We start from the raw sequence: 21174 nt of genomic DNA, 5'->3' as shown, positions 1-21174 counted from the left end.
CTGAAATCTCCTCTTCCACCAAAATGATGCAGTCCTGATAGTTTTTGGACAGTCCAGTGAATTGGTGCATACATGCTAACTACTTGTACATTCTGTATCATACCATGAATCACGGTTGTGTGTATTTGGGTGTCCAGGTTTGAAACCGTGCATAGTTTCATACTCTCTTCTGATCACTACATTTTCCGATTCCCCATTTCTCCACCCGTTCTACCAGCAGTGCACTGTTGTCTTTGCCTGTGGTTGAAGTGTGATGTGTCATGCATTGTGCGTACTCTAACGTGTGTGTTGTGTGCCTCTGCTCGCTGTCGTGTGGACGTGCAGTTAGGCAAAACTCGGCAGGCCAGGCTGGGACTATGGCGGATGCAGGTACGTCGCCCACGCTTGCAAATACCATGCTAGTTTCAGTCTCGGACTGGAAAACCTTACCTAAACTGTAGCACATCTTTACTTTGTCGTTGAAAGACTTTCACCAAAAGTTGTTCCAAATTCAAACTGCATGGTTCTCGCTTTATCCTTCAGCCTTTGTTTTTCCTAGAGAAAATTTTACACCAAAACCTTTGTTCCTACTCAAATTATTTTCTTTTAACGCATCCAAATTTGCTTGCGATGTCAAGAAATCTTTAAGCGCACAATTCAAGTTTCCATTTGATTTGGATGCCTGCCACCGAATCCCGTACTTGCTTCTGTCATACGAACTTTGTTTCGCTGCCAGACTTGTTGACCAGTCCAGTTGGCCCTGTCGTCGGCCCGCTGGACTCGGAACATCCTCACATTTGCATGGGATCCCATCTTGTATCATGAGCATGATGTTTCTCTACACCTCTGCCTCCAATCTCTGTTCTCTGAATCTTCTGTCGATCAATCCTGTGCTAGTGTTCTGTACTCTCGATCACTCCAGTTGTTAGTGTGTTGTCATTATTAATAGTACTTGAATTGACAAAACGGACACCTCTTATCATGTTGTTGCATCACACTCACCAATCGAACCCTTCTCAGGGTTGATTTGATGTGCATGAACAGTTGTAAGTTATACTGTATGCCATTAATGTTGGAATATGGAACGGTAACTCATTGTAAGAAAGGGTTGGGGCTTTAAAATGTCCAGTACCTTTGGTTGGGATGTCTTTCCATTCTTCAAGACACTTTGACTCAAAGGTCACTAGAGTTGTTTCTAAAATGAAAAAGCTGTTGAGTGTGGTGATAAGGTAACCGTTACAAAAACAAAATAGGAAAAATGTGCACAACAACAAAAAAGGAAAAATGTCTATGAGAAAGCGATAATGTGACAAGAGTTCACTGCATTTGTATATCTAAGAAAGAAGACATCCTAACCAATTTTTCAGTATTGAAAGTTTAGAGCTGACGCACTTAACTATGATTATAGCTACCAACATTACCCTTTAAGTGTTAGTGTGTACACATTCACAAACATGCACATGCACATGCTTGGAGAAAAAAAATATTATCCATTCAAACATTACATCGAAAATACATCTACACAAAAAAATGTATGGGGAGAGTGTTTACAAGATGTATCTATGATGCTTGAATGGACCATTTGTGGACTCATATACATTCCAACAATGACCCTACATATACCATTTTCCAAACTTTGGGTCATGCCAAGCACATGTAAAATCGGAGTGTTGTATTATTACCTCATCCGACAATGTACTTGTATACGTACAATTTTTGTATGTAACGGTGTGATCTGTGTAGTATTCAAATTCTGAATTGAGTCGTCACATTTTTTGAAAATATGTATCTGAATTTGCTGTAAATTTTTGCTGTTCCTGTAGTTTTGACTTGACGATGTCTACATCGCCTTTACATCAGAAGATACAAAATTTTTTTCTTTCTGGAAGAAAGTTATGACTACTTATGAAATTCTCGTTATTGAAAAGCAAAATTATTTTCTACGAGAAATTTCCAAAAAACAGGTTGTTCTTAAGACAAAGAAATTAGAGTGAAAAGAAAGAAGGCATCTACTTTTTCGCTGAAGCTACATGACTGTATGGTCATGATGAGAAAGAAAGAAATGTATTTTCCTTGTAGAAAGAATAAGGAAATTGCAGTTACTGTATTATTACACACTTTTAGGGTTGTGGCAGAATTTGACCAGAGTTTTGCCCAGTTGTTGTTAACCTTCAGCTTACAAAAGTGTCTTATTTGGCATCATACAAATTTGCATTGGCTATATATGGAGTTAGTCAGCCGGAAGATGGTTGATAATGTTACGCTGATAAAGCTGCAGACACCTAACGAATGAACTTGTTAAGAAGAAAATTTAGCATTATGATAATAACGTAGAGCACACAAATGTGTCTTATGGATGACATTTGCAGGGTTTTACAAGATGGAAATGGGTGGATGGGGATGACTATTTATGTGGACACTTTTTTGAGGGGAAAATGTCTGCAAAATGAAAGACTTTATTTTAAGCTTAGTCTGGGAAGCATACTGCAAGCAGATGTACTGTGGAAAAGGTAGATCGCAATAGATTTGGCATCTTCTGAAATGTTCCGTGTTGCTGTGAACACTTGTTATCTACTGCAGCATATGACATTGTCCCTTAATTATTATTTCAAGTTTTAGTGCGCCATGATATGTCCACTGCAAACAGAACCACATTTTGATCTAGTCACTCTCAAATTACTACATGTGTAGTAGACTTTTTCTGACATTCTCTGTCATTCTCATATGGGACTGTTTAGCCACTGTTGACGTTGTAGGTCTAATATCAATTTTACAATGGTCAATTTTGACTGAAGGAGGCCATATAGAAGTTTCCTGACATTGTCATCCATAACGGCATGTTTGCGTGGTCGCACTTTGAACACCCGTATGTAAGATCGCATCTTGTTGTTGTTGAATAACGATGCATAAATTATGAGTCTCCGTTGTCGAGACCTTGCAGTGAATGTCGCCATGTTGTCCTGTAGGTAAAAGCCTGCTGTCCAAGAAGACAGACGCCAAGGTTTGTACAGGTCACGCTCTGACAGCTGACAACTCCACGTCTCCTGCATGCTCCTTCGTCCCCTCCCCTCCAAAAAAAACAAAACGCTCCCACCCGGTAATTTTCGTTTAACACTGGTCTCTTTAAAGGGAACTAAGGAAAAATGCTGTCCATTCTTTGGACCCAAACCTGATACAGAATACTACATGATGTGTAGTTTGATTTTTGCAATCTTCAACAAATTTTTAGATAAAATAGCTAGTATATATTGATCCATTCTTCGAATATTTTGATTTGCAGACTTTGCACTAGCTAGATCATCTGTATTGGCAATATTTGCACATTTGACAGATGCTGCTTTCTTGATTTTTTCGAATCTTTAGCAAGTTTTAAAGTAAAATACCTATGCAATGACATTATGCCTGAAAGTATTGAAGCCGCATTGCCCTTAAATACATGGACGTGGCGAAAAAGTGTACAGTTACGCTTCATCCTCAGTCTCAGATTGAAAGGAAATGAAATGAAAGATGCCACAAAATATTACGTATCAGTGGAGCAAAGCATGCTTTTTCAGCTGGCATGAACTTTTACATACATCTGTAACATCCACTACATACGCATACAAATTTAAAGTGACCAGTGTTATATGTAGTCTGATCATCATGCTCTCTTTCTTGTACAATGTGTGAATTATTATTATTATTATTGCATCCATTTTGACCAATGCTGAGAATCATGTTCGTTACTGTGATTAATTCTGTGAGTTTAAAACATGCTTCTTGTTTTGCATCTTCATTGTTTTGTATGTATTTCCATGCATAGACAAAATTTTGCATGCTTTCGGACATACCTTAGATTTCCTACTCATGGTGTAATAACCATTCCCCACCTAACCTGGTGTTTAGCATGGGTGACCCTTGACCTCTGACCCCTGTAGATTTACCTGCATGACCTTGATTTGACCTGGCTAGAAGGAAATGTAATCTGTTCGCTTGCTTGGACTGAATTACTTTCTGACTGTGTAACCCCCTGCACAAGATGTAGAGTAGAACGTCACTTTCTACGATAACCCAAAACGGAACTTTTTTCTTTCTTTCCTTCCTCTCTTGTTGGCCGGTATCTCTCAATATTCCCGTTGCCATGGTAACAGAGGAGGAGTGTACAGTCACTGGTGAGATTTCTGTTTTCCAGTCGCATGACCTCTGCTTGACGTCTATCTCTTTCTCTCTCTCTCTCTCTGCCGCATAGTTAGCCTCTCTAACACACCTCATGGTCTGGCTCTCCCAAACAACACTAACAAAATCAGATTCTGAACACCAAAGAGCTTCTCTAACATAGCTCTGATGATTATTGACACTGTGTGAAAACGATTTGAAGTGAACTTGGCATGATGTTTGTGTTTTTTTTTACTAACGTTGGATGATCGCAACGATTTGGGATCAGCCTGTGAGCAGATGACCTTGAGACTGATCCAGCAGACGTTTCAAGGTCGAATCCCCCCCCCCACACACACACTTCTTTTTTTTCTGTGCAAATTACTTCCTGTTATTTTTCATTCTGGACATTAGTCACCAGTTCAGGATAGTTTTGGCGCTTTTCCTGGTCCATTGCTGATTTTGCTGTGTACTTTTCAAGTGGAAGCATCAATGGACTGTTATGTAATAGGTAAATTCTTCCACAAGTTATGTGCCTGACTTCTCAGTCAAGTTGAGACGTCAGCCCTTCTTATTACCGATAGGGCAGGAGATTTTTATTTTTACCTCACTCATTTTGAAATGTCTGTTGGACGGTCCAGGTCACCTCCTTTATATTGTCTTCACAATTAGCACAGCTGTTGCAGTACGCACAAAGTGGTTCAAATGATAAGAAAACTGAAGTACCTTGTAGACAATGTGAAGGAAAAAAAAACTCTCACTTCAAGGAAAAGCCTTCTGCACTTTAGGCAATTTTTCTTGGATTTCCTGAAACGTTTCAAAAAAAAAAATCTCTCTCAGTTCTTGATCGCAGCAACAGTTGAGCTGTATGCAGGTCCTTGGGTTTCTAAGTGTCGTCAGAACTGTCTTATAGCCCATATCTACATCTTAAAGTGAAGGAAGTCGGCCCTTTGTACGAGTCAACTTCCTTATTTCTTAAGTGAAAGTCAAAACTTGTGTACATATTTAGCAGTCCAGTCTCGGTTGACCTTGGCTGCAACAGGACCCCAAAAGAATGCTGAAATTTTCGAACCAAAAGTCCTTTTTTGTTAAATGACGCCCATGGAACCTTTTTTTTTAATTTTTTTATTTCTGGAAACGGCCGAAAATTAATGCGTGCATATAGATAAACATGGCCCTATAAAATCTTACCACCTTTATGTGTTAGACATGGGTTATAAGACAGTGACTGTGGACCTGAGAAGTTCAGGGACAATACATTATTGTGAAGACTTGCCATGTGTAGAGTAGAATAGCTGGCCTGACCTGTGCGTGTGTGCAGCAGAGTTTGCTGTGATTAAACCGTTCTGCCTTGTGGTTTGTCGTTTCTTAAACCAGGCAGAGGGAAATTCAACATCGTCAAATACTAGTGTAACGTTAATGCAGGTAGGATTGCAGTAGAGTTAGTAGCTAGCGTGTGCTGCCCTTCTTATGTCAGCCTCGTGTTTTAGTGTTAAAAACAGGCTGAAGTTGTATTACTGTTACTTACATTCCCTTGTTTATTCGTAAGCTGTTTGTTTGCATCTACCTGCGTAGAGTAGGAAGGCAAAGAACAGATTACATTTTCAGCTGCCTGTTTATTATTACAGTCTCTGCATTATGGTGTGTACATGTACATTTCGAACCCAGGGTTTCTTACATCTGTATCTACTTGGGTGCTTTAAATTTTCATTTCAGTTATAGAAGAAATTTTCCCCAAAATATGCTTAAGGGTAAAATCATAATTTGATTACAATTAAAATTACAAAATTTGCAGCTGTGCAAGTTTATTATAAACCAACCTTAGTGTGCACTTTGGATTGCACAAAGGTATGTTTTGGCTAGGAGCTACCAAATTAATTTGACACGCATGCAAAGCAAACAATCTGTTACTTTTTACCTATTCCAAAATGCTAACGATGTCAAATTAAGGACTGCAGTGAAAACTAATTTCAAGGAATCATGCCTTGGCCATCGAGTTTTGAGTTAGTTTGTTTTTTAAGCTTGATACATACAAGTAACTCTGTAGGAAACCCTGGGTGAATTTATAACATGCTACGTTTTAAGCTTTGTGTAGATGTCAACCATAACAACTGAAGATCAATTGTGGTTGGTGTTTTGCCAAAAATTCATTTCGAAATATTTTTTTCGGTTCCCCGTTAAACTTACATTACATATTTTAGCTCGCAAATTTCGTACTGTGTGACAACATTGGTTTGCAAAACTTCTCAACAAGCTGTCAGATGCAGTAACGTACTGTATATGTGTGTACAATGTATAGACTTCTTGAGATTGGGAAATCTCTGTTCACCAAACATCATTCAATCTGCAACAGTGTCATTCTGTCTTCATATATGAGCCTTTCGTTCAAATTTAGCGTTAGTTGTTTTGTCTTGCAAAAGCCACAATGGGTACAAATGTCAGCTATAGAGAACCAAAATTTGAATTTGAATTTTTGAATTTCAAATGTTTCAAAACATTTTCATTGCATTTCATTGTGTCATGACGTTTATCAAAAATGATTTTTACCATACGCAAATTTGATAGCTTTAGCTCTGTAGGTTTTAAGTATTTTATTGAATTGTTCTAAACATTGTTTATCAGTCATTTACCATTGTGCCCTTCTGTCTTTCCATGGAAAATATTCCATTCAAATTTCACATCATACATTGTACTTACTTCTTTTTAAAAGTATTGAAGTATTCCTGGCAAAATTTACTTTCTGTATTCAAAATGTCAACAGATTCAGTTGTAAGAAAGATATATCAGACTGGATGTGTTCCATAGTGTCCAAGTCTTCCACCATTGAGCCCCCCTCCCCCTTTCCCTCCCTGCTGTTCATTCCTCACATCGTTTGGGCTTTCAGGGGTCAGCTGAGGGCAGCATTGTGGAGGACGACGAGGTCAAAGGTAAACCATTTTCTTCCTTACTAGTTTCCTTTAGAATGCTAAGGCCACACCCATTAAATCCACATGCCTGTTTAGTTTTAACAAGAGGACATTAGTAGCCTGGGTGCCATCTGGGTAGTGCTGTAAATGCAGAAATGTTCGCGGTGGTTTTATGTTCGCGGTTTTCACAGTGGCCACTTCACCGCGAACATTTTTCCATGGCAGTAAAAGACTACAGTACATGGTGCTACAGCGAACTTATAAACAACACGAAAAGTCCCTTTTCCCATTATGGTGAAATTAAATCCCCGGGAACTTGAATTCGTTTACAGTAGTTCACTCCTATGTTCACTTCTGCCACCCGGCCCTCTGTAGAACTGCACATACGAACCATATCAAGGTAACGTCAGCTAATGAGCAAATTGAGGAGAGGGTTCTAAAGCTTTAGGTTAAACAGGCGGACGGAGGGTGTTTCAGGTGTTGGAACGCCTGTTTGAACAAGCTCTTGAACCCATTCCTTAATTCACTCATGTAGGGACCAATCAGCGCCCTCGTTCAAAACTTGGACGATTCCAGACGTTAGAGATATCAAGGCTCCCAGACAGAATAGCAGAGGCGCAACTGTACATGTATGTAGTGTACAATAAACGTCGGAGCTAACTACTATCCGGATGGTACCCAGGCTAATGCATTAGAGAGCCAGGAGGAAAACTGGTCTCTCACTGAAACTGTTTGCCCAAATATACAGATTTGGCTACATGTTAGTGGCATCAGGTAATGGCAGAAACGATTAGGAGACTCTGGTTACAACATTGGCCAGCAGCAGTCTTACAAACCTAAAGTGGCAGTGATAATGTAGGTAAACTGCTAGCTTAGTTAAGCTCCTGTCCTTGGTGCTGATTTTACGAGAGTTGTAATTAATCCCTTTTACAGTGGAAAACACAAACATAGCCATGAATCTATTTGTCTATTTATTCAGCTATTAGTCTTTGAGGCATCCCCTTCAGTTATGCCACTGATTCCCAAGGGAACCCTTACAAAATCTTGACAAGTTAAGGTTCAGAAAAGGATCACTTAACATGATCTGAATCAGGGCTTTAGCCAGTGTCCATTCTTTGACGGAATTTTGCTGCTCGGGATGGACAAAACTTTTGCCCATTCCGTCCTCTAAGACGAGCAAAAATTGGCATGTAAAGATATTGATTAAACCAAGCTGAGTGTATTTGCCCCTCAAATTTAAAGTAAATAGCATTTCATAGGGTCTAGATTTTAGGACCATCGCGCCTTCAACAGAATTTCCATTCAATATCCAGGGGATGGAAAAAAAATTCAGGCTGGCTAGAACACTGATCTGAATCATTCTAACTTACACGAGGCATCAGGCAGGGTATAGTCGTACCCTTGATACACTCTGATTTTATGTGCTTCTTGTTTAAATATGTGTTGAAGATGTCAGTTTACAATTTGAACCTCTTTTTGTAGCCTTCCCACCTTGGTGCTTAGGCCAGGCCCTTGCTCCTCTCTGTCAGGACTCTCTTCTTGTAGCAGTGTCACCAAATGGCTACTAAACTGAGTGTACTGAAAGGCTCCCCAAAGTGGTGACAGTGTTGTGTATCTGTCTGAGTTTTTCATGAACGTTTCTCTTGCAGCTCGCAAGCAGGAGATAATACGGATGACAGAGAATCTGATCGAGTGCATCACTAATGCTGATTATGAAGCTTACACGTAAGTTTTATTTTTCTCATACACTGTTGTTATTTGTTTTCTTTTGAGGAGTTTGAAACCTTGAAAAAAAATGCTTCAGAAGCCTGAAGGAAATAGTTTACACTTCATTCAAAGGACAAATAATAATGTTTTCATAGTCTGTGTAGAGGCTAGTTTGTGAGAAGGCAATGCAACTGATGCAAGTGTGCAAATAGAAAAAAAAACTTGGAACTACAACAACAAAAAAACTCATTATAATTCCCAGAGCTAGTTTCACTGCTATTATAAGAACACACATGTATATGTTTGTATGGATATGAGCTGATGATAACGCTTTATTGATCACAATAATGTGCGTGATGTTCAAGGCTAAAACTGTAATGTGATGTATGATTGTTTTTCTTTGTATCACATGGGCCGCATATCATCATTAATGATGTAAATATGCATGCCCTTTTGTACTGATTGAAAATGAAAAATAAAAAATTAGGTATCTGAATGCCATTTGGTTATGTGTGTTTGTTGCAGTAAGATCTGTGAGCCTGGGATGACGGCATTTGAACCCGAGGCTCTCGGAAATCTGGTGTATGGCATGGACTTCCATAGGTTCTACTTTGAACACGGTAAAGACTTTATCTCTTACTTTACTTAGATTACAACTGGGACAATAGAAAAAGACTTTCTGAGTTGTTCTAATCAAATTTATTTAATTAGGTCGCAAGTATGTAATGTTTGCCTCTCAGATTTGAAACATTTTGATAAATTCTAAATTAAGTCAACATGAAAGCAAATGAGTGATATGCACAGAGGTAGGCAAGATATTGCCACATCAAAAAAAGTGAAGTTATCAAGTCCTTTTCAAGAATGTTTTGCATACATAACTTAGTAACTACAAATGCTTCACTTAATATGTATATTTGATTTTGATTTTTGTTAATCCTTTTCGCAGCCGTAGATGCCCAGCTAATTCAAGAGAGTTGAAATTATATACTGCGAGTCATTATTGTATTAAAAAATTTTATGATTTGAAATGAACAATTAAGGCACTTTTAGTTCTGAAATGGACTAAGAAATCGTAATACATATATCTACAATGACCAAACCAAACTCTAAATATCCTTTATCTTTTTTTTTTCCACACATCTAGCGCTGACGAAGAACAGCAAAGCAACCAACACAACGATTCTCAATCCTCACGTGCACCTTCTAGGCGAAGATGCAGCTTACATAGCCTATATAAGGCTAACACAGTGCATTGACAGGTAAGATGTCAAGTACATGCATTTTGTAGTATATAAATTGTATAAGACTAAAACAATGTATCGACAGGGAAGATGCCCCGCACATAGCCTATATAAAGCAGGTAAGATCATGCCACTTACATAGCCTATGTAAGGTTTAGACAATGTTGTCAGAGGTAAGATGCCCCGCACATAGCTTATATAACACAGTTCCATCACCTGAATGTATAAGTAATCTTCATCGATGTATGTCCCAGTGAGTTTGTTTTTGGAGACAATTAATAATTTGAAAATGTTCATCAAGCAGTGACTACTTTTTAAAGGTACCTCCAAATTTTCGATGGCTATCAGTCCATCTTGATCGCGAGAGTTGCGAGAAGTAGGTTGAAACTGGGTCACTCTATGATCAAAACGGACTGAAAGGTACGTGTGTTTACCTTTAAAAAGTGGTCGCTGCTTGATGCAAATCCTATTCACTGTGCACATACGTGACTAATGAATCTGTTCAACAATGTTTTTGGAAACATATGAACTCCCAAACGTCCGTTGCTGTTGCAGGAATGGCCTGCCAGTAACGATGCAGTCAGAAGAGACGCGGATCTGGCAGAAGCGGGACGGCAAGTGGCAGTGTGTGCATTTCCACCGCTCAGGTCACCCCAGCTGCCCCGCCAAGTAGCCTCCTACAGAGCCCGTCTTAGTGTCAAGTATAAACCAACTGGTCACCATCTAAGTAAAAAAATTGTTCCTTCACGCAGCGTCATTTCATCCTTATCCGATGGCAGGCGAGGAGTCCATTGCACTGTGGGTAATTGCGTCGCCTTGCATTTCAGGTCAGCAGTCCCACAATTCAGTTCTGTTCTCCGATTGGTTTGTGAGGATTTCTTACTAGTTTCGTTGCCCGTCGTTTCTTTAGACGCGGGCCGGCTCTCGGAGCTGTTTTAGTTTGCCATGAAGGATGACGGAAGTGACTCGAAAGAAAACAATAAAGGGGGACAAACTTGCCTGTCGAAAGGTTTGAGGAAGGTGTTTTGTTGCCACGGCAACAGGAGGCAGCCGGCCAGGGGCCAGAGGTTGAAGGTTAGAGGGCAAAGGACTCTCAGACAGAGTGCCAGTGATTGGTAGGTAGTTAAACAGACATTGCTGCAATGGGAAACAGAGGCAAGACTGGTGGCAACGTGTGCAGTTGCATGAGTTTGATCTCATTTTAATGATGGAATAATAACTTTTTTGATGAGGAACAGATAGGGATATGATTTCAAGACGCTTTGCGTTCGGCCACACGAAGATGGCATCTCGTGGTGGAGAAAGTTGCATGGACTTTTTCATTCAGTTGGACTTAAGCAAGATTTTAGGAACTCTCTGCTTTTAATAGGTGAAGATTTTATGACTTGGGGCAGTTCTAGCCCAGCTTATATGTACCTATGGTGCAGAGAGATGAAAGAGGTCAGGGGTCGTCGTACCCAAGCCTCGCTGCATTTCTGGGTACTCTTCATTGTGAAATAAGGTACAACAATAATCAGCACAAACCGCTTGTATTTGATCTTAACCAAACCAACCAACCTAACCAACTCTAGCTAGTGTGCGTAGTGTGAAGTCAAGTCATAGCATTTTGACATCAACTTTTTTCTAACAATGCAAGCCACTAAAATTCCTGAGCGAATTATCCATAACGATAATTGGAGAATTTTCATGCCGGACCTTGTATGAAGCGGAGGGAGAGCGTTTGTCGGTGTTGTTGGTGTCAAACTTTGCCAACCTGTCGTGTATTTGTAGTGGTGTAGAAAGTGTGCTAATTTTCCTGGTAGGTAGCATGTGCCCTCGTATGTATTTTGCTGCAATATCAACTACCTTAGATAGGAAATACTCTCTGGTTACTGAAGTGCAAAAGGGCAAAGTTCAGAGGTCAACTGTCATGAGCTTTACCTGTGCAATCTGGGGAGAATTGTTGAACTTTGTGAGGCCAACTTGAGATATGCTCTGACTATAGGTAATCTACACATTGTATCAAGCTATAGGAAATTAAGGAACATTACCACATCATATTTGGACAAAGGAAAGACTAGCTACAAGTTTGATTATGCATCATGTAGTATATGGAAAGACGTTTGATCAATTGTTTGTCTATATTAACGGACGTTTGTAAAGGAGCTACTAGAAAAGCATTTCTGGCTTCAAGAATGTAAATATTATGGTGCAGTACTGACCTTCAAACAACCTCATGTTTTTGGGGGGGGGAATTATTTATTGATTTTGTATAACTTTCATGGTTTAAAGATCTAGTTCGTGTGCATTTCAAACTCACGTACGTTTAACTTTCATCAAATCACTTGAAGCGTAGGGATTCTTTTCTAGTGAGCTTCTTCCGTGCTGTAGGTATGTAGGTAAAACTGTGTTAATTTATGATAATTACATCACAATGCTGCTGATGTTACTACTTATGTACCGATCCTGCGTGCACATTCTTTCCACATTTCACTTCTTGTCCGAAAAAAATATAGCAGAAAAAAAACTTTCTGATGGTCAACTTCTTGGCAAGGAATGAACTGCTGAACTTGGACACATCTTTAAACGATGTGCTGAGAGCTTGGAAGATTATGTACATGTATATAACAGAAGAAAAGGTCTAACATAATGTACTGAGGCAATTTATTGTAGTGGCCATGGCAACTTGAAGAATCCGTTTGATGAAAAGAATTTCCTGCTTGTGTTTAGGACTAATATGATAAGACAACGCCATTGACAAAGAAACCTTTCAGAAAAAAATGGCAGGTATGGTGGATGGGAAATGGTTTAACCGCAAACCTTGTTGGATGTCTTGGAACTACATCTCAAGATGGTCGATTTTCTAAATACACACCATAACTTCACTTACCTTGCAGAAGCAAAAGTACATTGAAACATTTATTCTTACAGCCGACAGAAAGGGAAAACTTTATTTGACACAGTTTGCAATTTGTTGTTGAGATCCACAAAACTATGTTTAAGCTAAGCCTCGTGCCAGAACTGGATTTTTGGACATCAAATACTGAATGGATGTTTTCTCTCTCTAATGATACTTCAACTTCCGACACTAGCAAGTCCAAGCCAGAAGTAGATAGGCTATACAAATTCAACTGTTCTACTGTTTCATGAGAGACGTAGCTTTCGCTAACAAACAAGTATGAACAGTGTTTGCCTGATCATTCAGAAGGGAACAATGTTTGATTGGGAAGGGAAGACATCGGAGACTTCTTGGCAGCTTTATTCATCTTATTTTGCTGTTTGATTTTAGGTATATGTCTTACATTTTGTCTGATCCTGGGAGATTAGAAAACTGCTTCTTGAAGATGGCTGGGAACTGTCAAGGCAATTAATAAGACGCTTTGACTTTCTCTGACTCCAAATTCCAACTTTCTTCATTTGTTTTAGAGATAGCGGCAGGCCGGAAAACTTGGCTCATACTTCCTCCTCCTGACAGCTCTTGATAAAACATCACGTGTCAAGTCTGATTTTCAATACAGCGGAATCTGGCACTGAATATAATTTTACTTCTGAGAATAACGTCATCAGGTTGGCAGATCATAAGATATTGGAGTTTCCTCTTACACAACCAGTAATTTTTACTTGCTGGCATTCCCATGCCTGTCAGACATCTTCGTCAGAGCTTAAACTGCAAAAGCACCATCTACATCGGCTACATGTAGTCTCGAGAAGGAGACCTCCAGTAAGAAACTCTGAGGAAGTTGTCAGACAGGCATCGAAACGTCAGCAGGTAAGAAATCTGGTTTTGGTAAAGAAACCCCACTATCCAACTTAAGTTTAAGTTGGACCTACTAAAGCTATAAAAAGCTGTACCCTTGTAAAAACTACCAAGTACCTATGTGAAGCCTACCTATGATTGCACTCAGCAACATTCTTAGTATATGGATAGATAAATTGCAAAGCAAATGTTCCTCGGAACAAAAAGCCTTGTTTGCTTCGGACGTTTCCAAGTTGTGATTAAGACTGAAACTCCTTCTGTATTACGCAGCCAACATATGCATTGGCAGGATGGATCAACCAATCGTCAAATGTTTTACAAAGCAACACAGACATTGTGACCAATCAAGGATCAGCTTCTTCTGTCGTTTGGCTGGACATCTCCAGTACAATTATAGACAGGAACCCCATTTTTTTGTTTCCCAGTCTGTATGATAAGCAGAGAAGTAGCTAGCCACATATGTCCAGTGTAGTGAGTAGTGCTGTAGTCTGGTGTAGACTTTTACTGTTGCTGAGACCTTGGAACATACTTCATGTTGATAACGCTTTTAGATGTCTGACATTCAATACTTCAATAAACTGGAGATTTACCAGTCCAACTGTTGTGTGGTTACTCTTGCTTTCCGTAGAATGCCCCAAGTACAGTCAAACCTGTCTATATAAGCGCCACCTTTGCATAGCGACCACTTGGCCATATCGGTCACTTAGATTTTTCCCATTGACCTATGCATTAAGAAGTAGTCTATAGTGGCCACCTGTCCAACGTGGCCACGGCCATACGATTTCCGGTCCCGTAGATGCAGAAACTGCCTATTGCGACCATACAGTGGCCGTTTGTCACCCTGAGCTGGGTTAAAACGTAGCAGAAGGCACGCGTATCCACTGCGTCCTGGCGGGCACGTTAACATAAGGTGTGATTGATGTATTACTCCGCGAGTGGGTGGCCTAAAAGAGATCCGAGCCAAAAATGAAGGGCTGCACGGACGCATGTTTTTAGCGGTGAGAAATTCCCTTTTAGCCAGCGGAACTGATCTCCAAAGTTAGATTGGTGAAAGCTTATTTGTAACTGAAGAAATTAGCAGGTAAAGTTTTGCAGCCGCGCGCTAGGTCGGAGGTACACAGTCGTGGGTTCTGAGTGGTGCGGTTGTACAATAGCAGCGAAAAGGTGCCTTTTGTGGGGATTGACTAATCGTAGTTTGTAATTTATTGATTTATCAATGAGACCATAAGCGCCGGGCGACATCGGCCTGGCGCAGCCCCGCCCGAAGCTGGTCACCCCGTGCAGGAACCAGTGGCAGCCGACCAGGGGCCAGAGGTTGAAGGTTAGAGGGCAAAGGACTCTCAGACAGAGTGCCAGTGATTGGTAGGTAGTTAAACAGACATTGCTGCAATGGGAAACGGAGGCAAGACTGGTGGCAACGTGTGCAGTTGCCTGAGTTTGATCTCATTTTAATGATGGAATAATAACTTTTTTCATGAGGAACAGATAGGGATATGATTTCAAGACGCTTTGCGTTCGGCCACATGAAGATGGCTTCTCGTGGTGGAGAAAGTTGCATGGACTTTTTCATTCAGTTGGACTTAAGCAAGATTTTAGGAACTCTCTGCTTTTAATAGGTGAAGATTTTATGACTTGGGGCAGTTCTAGCCCAGCTTATATGTACCTACGGTGCAGAGAGATGAAAGAGGTCAGGGGTCGTCGTACCCATGCAAGCCTCGCTGCATTTCTGGGTACTCTTCATTGTGAAATAAGATACAACAATAATCAGCACAAACCGCTTGTATTTGATCTTAACCAAACCAACCAACCTAACCAACTCTAGCTAGTGTGCGTAGTGTGAAGTCAAGTCATAGCATTTTGACATCAACTTTTTTCTAACAATGCAAGCCACTAAAATTCCTGAGCGAATTATCCATAACGATAATTGGAGAATTTTCATGCCGGACCTTGTATGAAGCGGAGGGAGAGCGTTTGTCGGTGTTGTTGGTGTCAAACTTTGCCAACCTGTCGTGTATTTGTAGTGGTGTAGAAAGTGTGCTAATTTTCCTGGTAGGTAGCATGTGCCCTCGTATGTATTTTGCTGCAATATCAACTACCTTAGATAGGAAATACTCTCTGGTTACTGAAGTGCAAAAGGGCAAAGTTCAGAGGTCAACTGTCATGAGCTTTACCTGTGCAATCTGGGGAGAATTGTTGAACTTTGTGAGGCCAACTTGAGATATGCTCTGACTATAGGTAATCTACACATTGTATCAAGCTATAGGAAATTAAGGAACATTACCACATCATATTTGGACAAAGGAAAGACTAGCTACAAGTTTGATTATGCATCATGTAGTATATGGAGATACGAAGACGTTTGATCAATTGTTTGTCTATATTAACGGACGTTTGTAAAGGAGCTACTAGAAAAGCATTTCTGGCTTCAAGAATGTAAATATTATGGTGCAGTACTGACCTTCAAACAACCTCATGTTTCTTTGGGGGGGGGGGAATTATTTATTGATTTTGTATAACTTTCACGGTTTAAAGATCTAGTTCGTGTGCATTTCAAACTCACGTACGTTTAACTTTCATCAAATCACTTGAAGCGTAGGGATTCTTTTCTAGTGAGCTTCTTCCGTGCTGTAGGTATGTAGGTAAAACTATGTTAATTTATGATAATTACATCACAATGCTGCTGATGTTACTACTTATGTATCGATCCTGCGTGCACATTCTTTCCACATTTCACTTCTTGTTCGAAAAAAATAGAGCAGAAAAAAAACTTTCTGATGGTCAACTTCTTGGTGAGGAATGAACTGCTGAACTTGGACACATCTTTAAACGATGTGCTGAGAGCTTGGAAGATTATGTACATGTATATAACAAAAGAAAAGGTCCAACATAATGTACTGAGGCATTTATTCCATGTAGTGGCCATGGCAATTTGAAGAATCCGTTTAATGAAAAGAATTTCCTGCTTGTGTTTAGAACTAATATGATAAGACAACGCCATTGACAAAGAAATCTTTCAGAAAAAAATGGCAGGTATGGTGGATGGGAAATGGTTTAACCGCAAACCTTGTTGGAAGTCTTGGAACTACATCTCAAGATGGTCGATTTTCTAAATACACACCATAACTTCACTTACCTTGCAGAAGCAAACGTACATTGAAACTTTTATTCTTACAGCCGACAGAAAGGGAAAACTATTTGACACAGTTTGCAATTTGTTGTTGAGATCCACAAAACTATGTTTAAGCTAAGCCCCATGTCAGAACTGGAGTTTTTGACATCAAGTACTGAATGGTTGTTTTCTCTCTCTAATGATAATTCAACTTCCGACACTAGCAAGTCCCAGCCAGAAGTAGATAGGCTATACAAATTCAGCTGTTCTACTGTTTCATGAGAGACGTAGCTTTCGCTAACAAACAAGTATGAACAGTGTTTGCCTGATCATTCAGAAGGGAACGATGTTTGATTGGGAAGGGAAGACATCGGAGACTTCTTGGCAGCTTTCTTCATCTTATTTTGCTGTTTGGTTTTAGATATGTCTTACATTTTGTCTGATCCTGGGAAAAGTGAAAACTGCTTCTTGAAGATGGCTGGGAACTGTCAAGGCAATTAATAAGACGCTTTGACTTTCTCTGACTCCAAATTCCAACTTTCTTCATTTGTTTGTTTTAGAGATAGCGGCAGGCCGGAAAACTTGTCCCATACTTCCTCCTCCTGACAGCTCTTGATAAAACATCAACGTGACAAGTCTGATTTTCAGTACAGTGGAATCTGGCACTGAGTAGAATTTTACTTCTGAGAATAACGTCATCAGGTTGGCAGATCATAGGATATTGGAGTTTCCTCTTACACAACCAGTTATTCATACCTGCTGGCATTCCCATGCCTGTCAGACATCTTCATCAGAGCTTTAACTGCAAAAGCACCACCTACATCGGCTACATGTAGTGTGGAGAAGGAGACCTCCAGTTAAAAACTCTGAGGAAGTTGTCTGACAGGCATCGAAACGTCAGACATCGGGTAAGAAATCTGGTTTTGGAAAAGAAAACCCCACTATCCAACTTAAGTTTAAGTTGGACCTACTAAAGCTATAAAAAGCTGTACCCTTGTAAAAACTATCTAGTACCTATGTGAAGCCTACCTATGATTGCCCTCAGCAACACTCTTAGTATATGGATAGATAAATTGCAAAGCAAATGTTCCTCGGAGCAAAAGGCCTTGTTTGCTTCGGACGTTTCCAAGTTGTGATTAAGACTGAAACTCCTTCTGTATTACGCAGCCAACATATGCATTGGCAGGATGGATCAACCAATCGTCAAATGTTTTACAAAGCAACACAGACATTGTGACCAATCAAGGATCAGCCTCTTCTGTCGTTTGGCTGGACATCTCCAGTACAATTATAGACAGGAACCCCATTTTTTTGTTTCCCAGTCTGTATGATAAGCAGAGAAGTAGCTAGCCACATATGTCCAGTGTAGTGAGTAGTGCTGTAGTCTGGTGTAGACTTTTACTGTTGCTGAGACCTCGGAACATACTTCATGTTGATAACGCTTTTAGATGTCTGACATTCAATACTTCAATAAACTGGAGATTTACCAGTCCAACTGTTGTGTGGTTACTCTTGCTTTCCGTAGAATGCCCCAAGTACAGTCAAACCTGTCTATATAAGCGCCACCTTTGCATAGCGACCACTTGGCCATATCGGTCACTTAGATTTTTCCCATTGACCTATGCATTAAGAAGTAGTCTATAGTGGCCACCTGTCCAACGTGGCCACGGCCATACGATTTCCGGTCCCGTAGATACAGAAACTGCCTATTGCGACCATACAGTGGCCGTTTGTCACCCTGAGCTGGGTTAAAACGTAGCAGAAGGCACGCGTATCCACTGCGTCATGGCGGGCACGTTAACATAAGGTGTGATTGATGTATTACTCCGCGAGTGGGTGGCCTAAAAGAGATCCGAGCCAAAAATGAAGGGCTGCACGGACGCATGTTTTTAGCGGTGAGAAATTCCCTTTTAGCCAGCGGAACTGATCTCCAAAGTTAGATTGGTGAAAGCTTATTTGTAACTGAAGAAATTAGCAGGTAAAGTTTTGCAGCCGCGCGCTAGGTCGGAGGTACACAGTCGTGGGTTCTGAGTGGTGCGGTTGTACAATAGCAGCGAAAAGGTGCCTTTTGTGGGGATTGACTAATCGTAGTTTGTAATTTATTGATTTATCAATGAGACCATAAGCGCCGGGCGACATCGGCCTGGCGCAGCCCCGCCCGAAGCTGGTCACCCCGTACAGGAACCAGTGGCAGCCGGCCAGGGGCCAGAGGTTGAAGGTTAGAGGGCAAAGGACTCTCAGACAGAGTGCCAGTGATTGGTAGGTAGTTAAGGTCTCATAACACAGTATTTCTCCGCGACCCCCGTCCCCAAAAGTAGTTCGGGTTAAAATAGTGCATCGCAGTACTTGCAAAGGCCGTATTTATTCTTCCGTGCACGACAGCGAGGTGTAATCTGTGGTGAATAGTAGAGAAATACATCGGTGTTCATACTGTATAAGTTGGATTACGTCGCTTTTTCGGCCGGCGGGAATTTGCGCCTTGATATGTTACCGGCACTTCCTGTTCGCCGCCTGCAGTTCAATGACCTCCGCTGGGGGTCAAATCAAAGTGTCTGTTATAGAAAAACGAGCCGGCAAATCTATGCTCACTTTCAGATATTTTGTAGCTTGTACCCTCAACTTCAACATACTAAATTCTTGTAAATTGTATCTGCACCCTACTATAGGTTTTGCGTCGTCGAACCACCTCACTTTGGGGTCCTTAACCATGTAAATCCCCATAGGCGAAAAACTGTGTTGCCTGAGTTTGATCTCATTTTAATGATGGAATAATAACTTTTTTGATGAGGAACAGATAGGGATATGATTTCAAGACGCTTTGCGTTCGGCCACATGAAGATGGCATCTCGTGGTGGAGAAAGTTGCGTGGACTTTTTCATTCAGTTAGACTTAAGCAAGATTTTAGGAACTCTCTGCTTTTAATAGGTGAAGATTTTATGACTTGGGGCAGTTCTAGCCCAGCTTATATGTACCTATGGTGCAGAGATGATGAAAGAGGTCAGGGGTCGTCGTACCCAAGCCTCGCTGCATTTCTGGGTACTCTTCATTGTGAAATAAGATACAACAATAATCAGCACAAACCGCTTGTATTTGATCTTAACCAAACCAACCAACCTAACCAACTCTAGCTAGTGTGCGTAGTGTGAAGTCAAGTCATAGCATTTTGACATCAACTTTTTTCTAACAATGCAAGCCACTAAAATTCCCGAGCGAATTATCCATAACGATAATTGGAGAATTTTCATGCCGGACCTTGTACGAAGCGGAGGGAGAGCGTTTGTCGGTGTTGTTGGTGTCAAACTTTGCCAACCTGTCGTGTATTTGTAGTGGTGTAGAAAGTGTGCTAATTTTCCTGGTAGGTAGCATGTGCCCTCGTATGTATTTTGCTGCAATATCAACTACCTTAGATAGGAAATACTCTCTGGTTACTGAAGTGCAAAAGGGCAAAGTTCAGAGGTCAACTGTCATGAGCTTTACCTGTGCAATCTGGGGAGAATTGTTGAACTTTGTGAGGCCAACTTGAGATATGCTCTGACTATAGGTAATCTACACATTGTATCAAGCTATAGGAAATTAAGGAACATTACCACATCATATTTGGACAAAGGAAAGACTAGCTACAAGTTTGATTATGCATCATGTAGTATATGGAAAGACGTTTGATCAATTGTTTGTCTATATTAACGGACGTTTGTAAAGGAGCTACTAGAAAAGCATTTCTGGCTTCAAGAATGTAAATATTATGGTGCAGTACTGACCTTCAAACAACCTCATGTTTTTTGGGGGGGAATTATTTATTGATTTTTGTATAACTTTCATGGTTTAAAGATCTAGTTCGTGTGCATTTCAAACTCACGTACGTTTAACTTTCATCAAATCACTTGAAGCGTAGGGATTCTTTTCTAGTGAGCTTCCTCCGTGCTGTAGGTAGTAGGTAAAACTATGTTAATTTATGATAATTACATCACAATGCTGCTGATGTTACTACTTATGTCCCGATCCTGCGTGCACATTCTTTCCACATTTCACTTCTTGTCCGAAAAAAATAGAGCAGAAAAAAAAAACATTCTGATGGTCAACTTCTTGGCAAGGAATGAACTGCTGAACTTGGACACATCTTTAAACGATGTGCTGAGAGCTTGGAAGATTATGTACATGTATATAACAGAAGAAAAGGTCTAACATAATGTACTGAGGCAATTTATTGTAGTGGCCATGGCAACTTAAAGAATCGGTTTAATGAAAAGAATTTCCTGCTTGTGTTTAGAACTAATATGATAAGACAACGCCATTGACAAAAAAACCTTTCAGAAAAAAATGGCAGGTATGGTGGATGGGAAATGGTTTAACCGCAAACCTTGT

The 21174-nt window shown here is 40.3% G+C and overlaps 1 protein-coding gene across 28 annotated transcripts in view; it reads left to right on the top strand.

Annotated features, from left to right (window-relative positions):
- Positions 1-18307, top strand: part of LOC118411573 (calcium/calmodulin-dependent protein kinase type II subunit delta-like) — a 112267-nt gene extending 93960 nt beyond the window's left edge. For 6 of the 28 annotated variants that reach the window (XM_035813961.1, XM_035813949.1, XM_035813947.1 and 3 more), the window contains 8 exons: positions 325-369; positions 2946-3076; positions 5491-5538; positions 6998-7040; positions 8669-8744; positions 9252-9346; positions 9871-9985; positions 10523-14301. In XM_035813961.1, the coding sequence (XP_035669854.1) occupies positions 325-369; positions 2946-3076; positions 5491-5538; positions 6998-7040; positions 8669-8744; positions 9252-9346; positions 9871-9985; positions 10523-10640 (671 nt within the window). In that variant the 3' untranslated portion in view covers positions 10641-14301. Of the gene's footprint in view, positions 1-324; positions 370-2945; positions 3077-4109; positions 4131-5490; positions 5539-6997; positions 7041-8668; positions 8745-9251; positions 9347-9870; positions 9986-10522; positions 14302-15017 lie in introns of those variants that run through there. The other 22 variants (XM_035813966.1, XM_035813957.1, XM_035813952.1 and 19 more) reach the window with 12 other exon arrangements.
- The last annotated feature ends 2867 nt before the right edge of the window (positions 18308-21174 follow it).

The sequence above is a fragment of the Branchiostoma floridae genome, chromosome 3, assembly GCF_000003815.2.
Source record: "Branchiostoma floridae strain S238N-H82 chromosome 3, Bfl_VNyyK, whole genome shotgun sequence".
In the NCBI taxonomy this organism is placed as follows: Eukaryota; Metazoa; Chordata; class Leptocardii; order Amphioxiformes; family Branchiostomatidae; genus Branchiostoma; species Branchiostoma floridae.
Note: the sequence above shows the minus strand (reverse complement) of the source record. Positions and strands in the feature narration are given on the sequence as shown.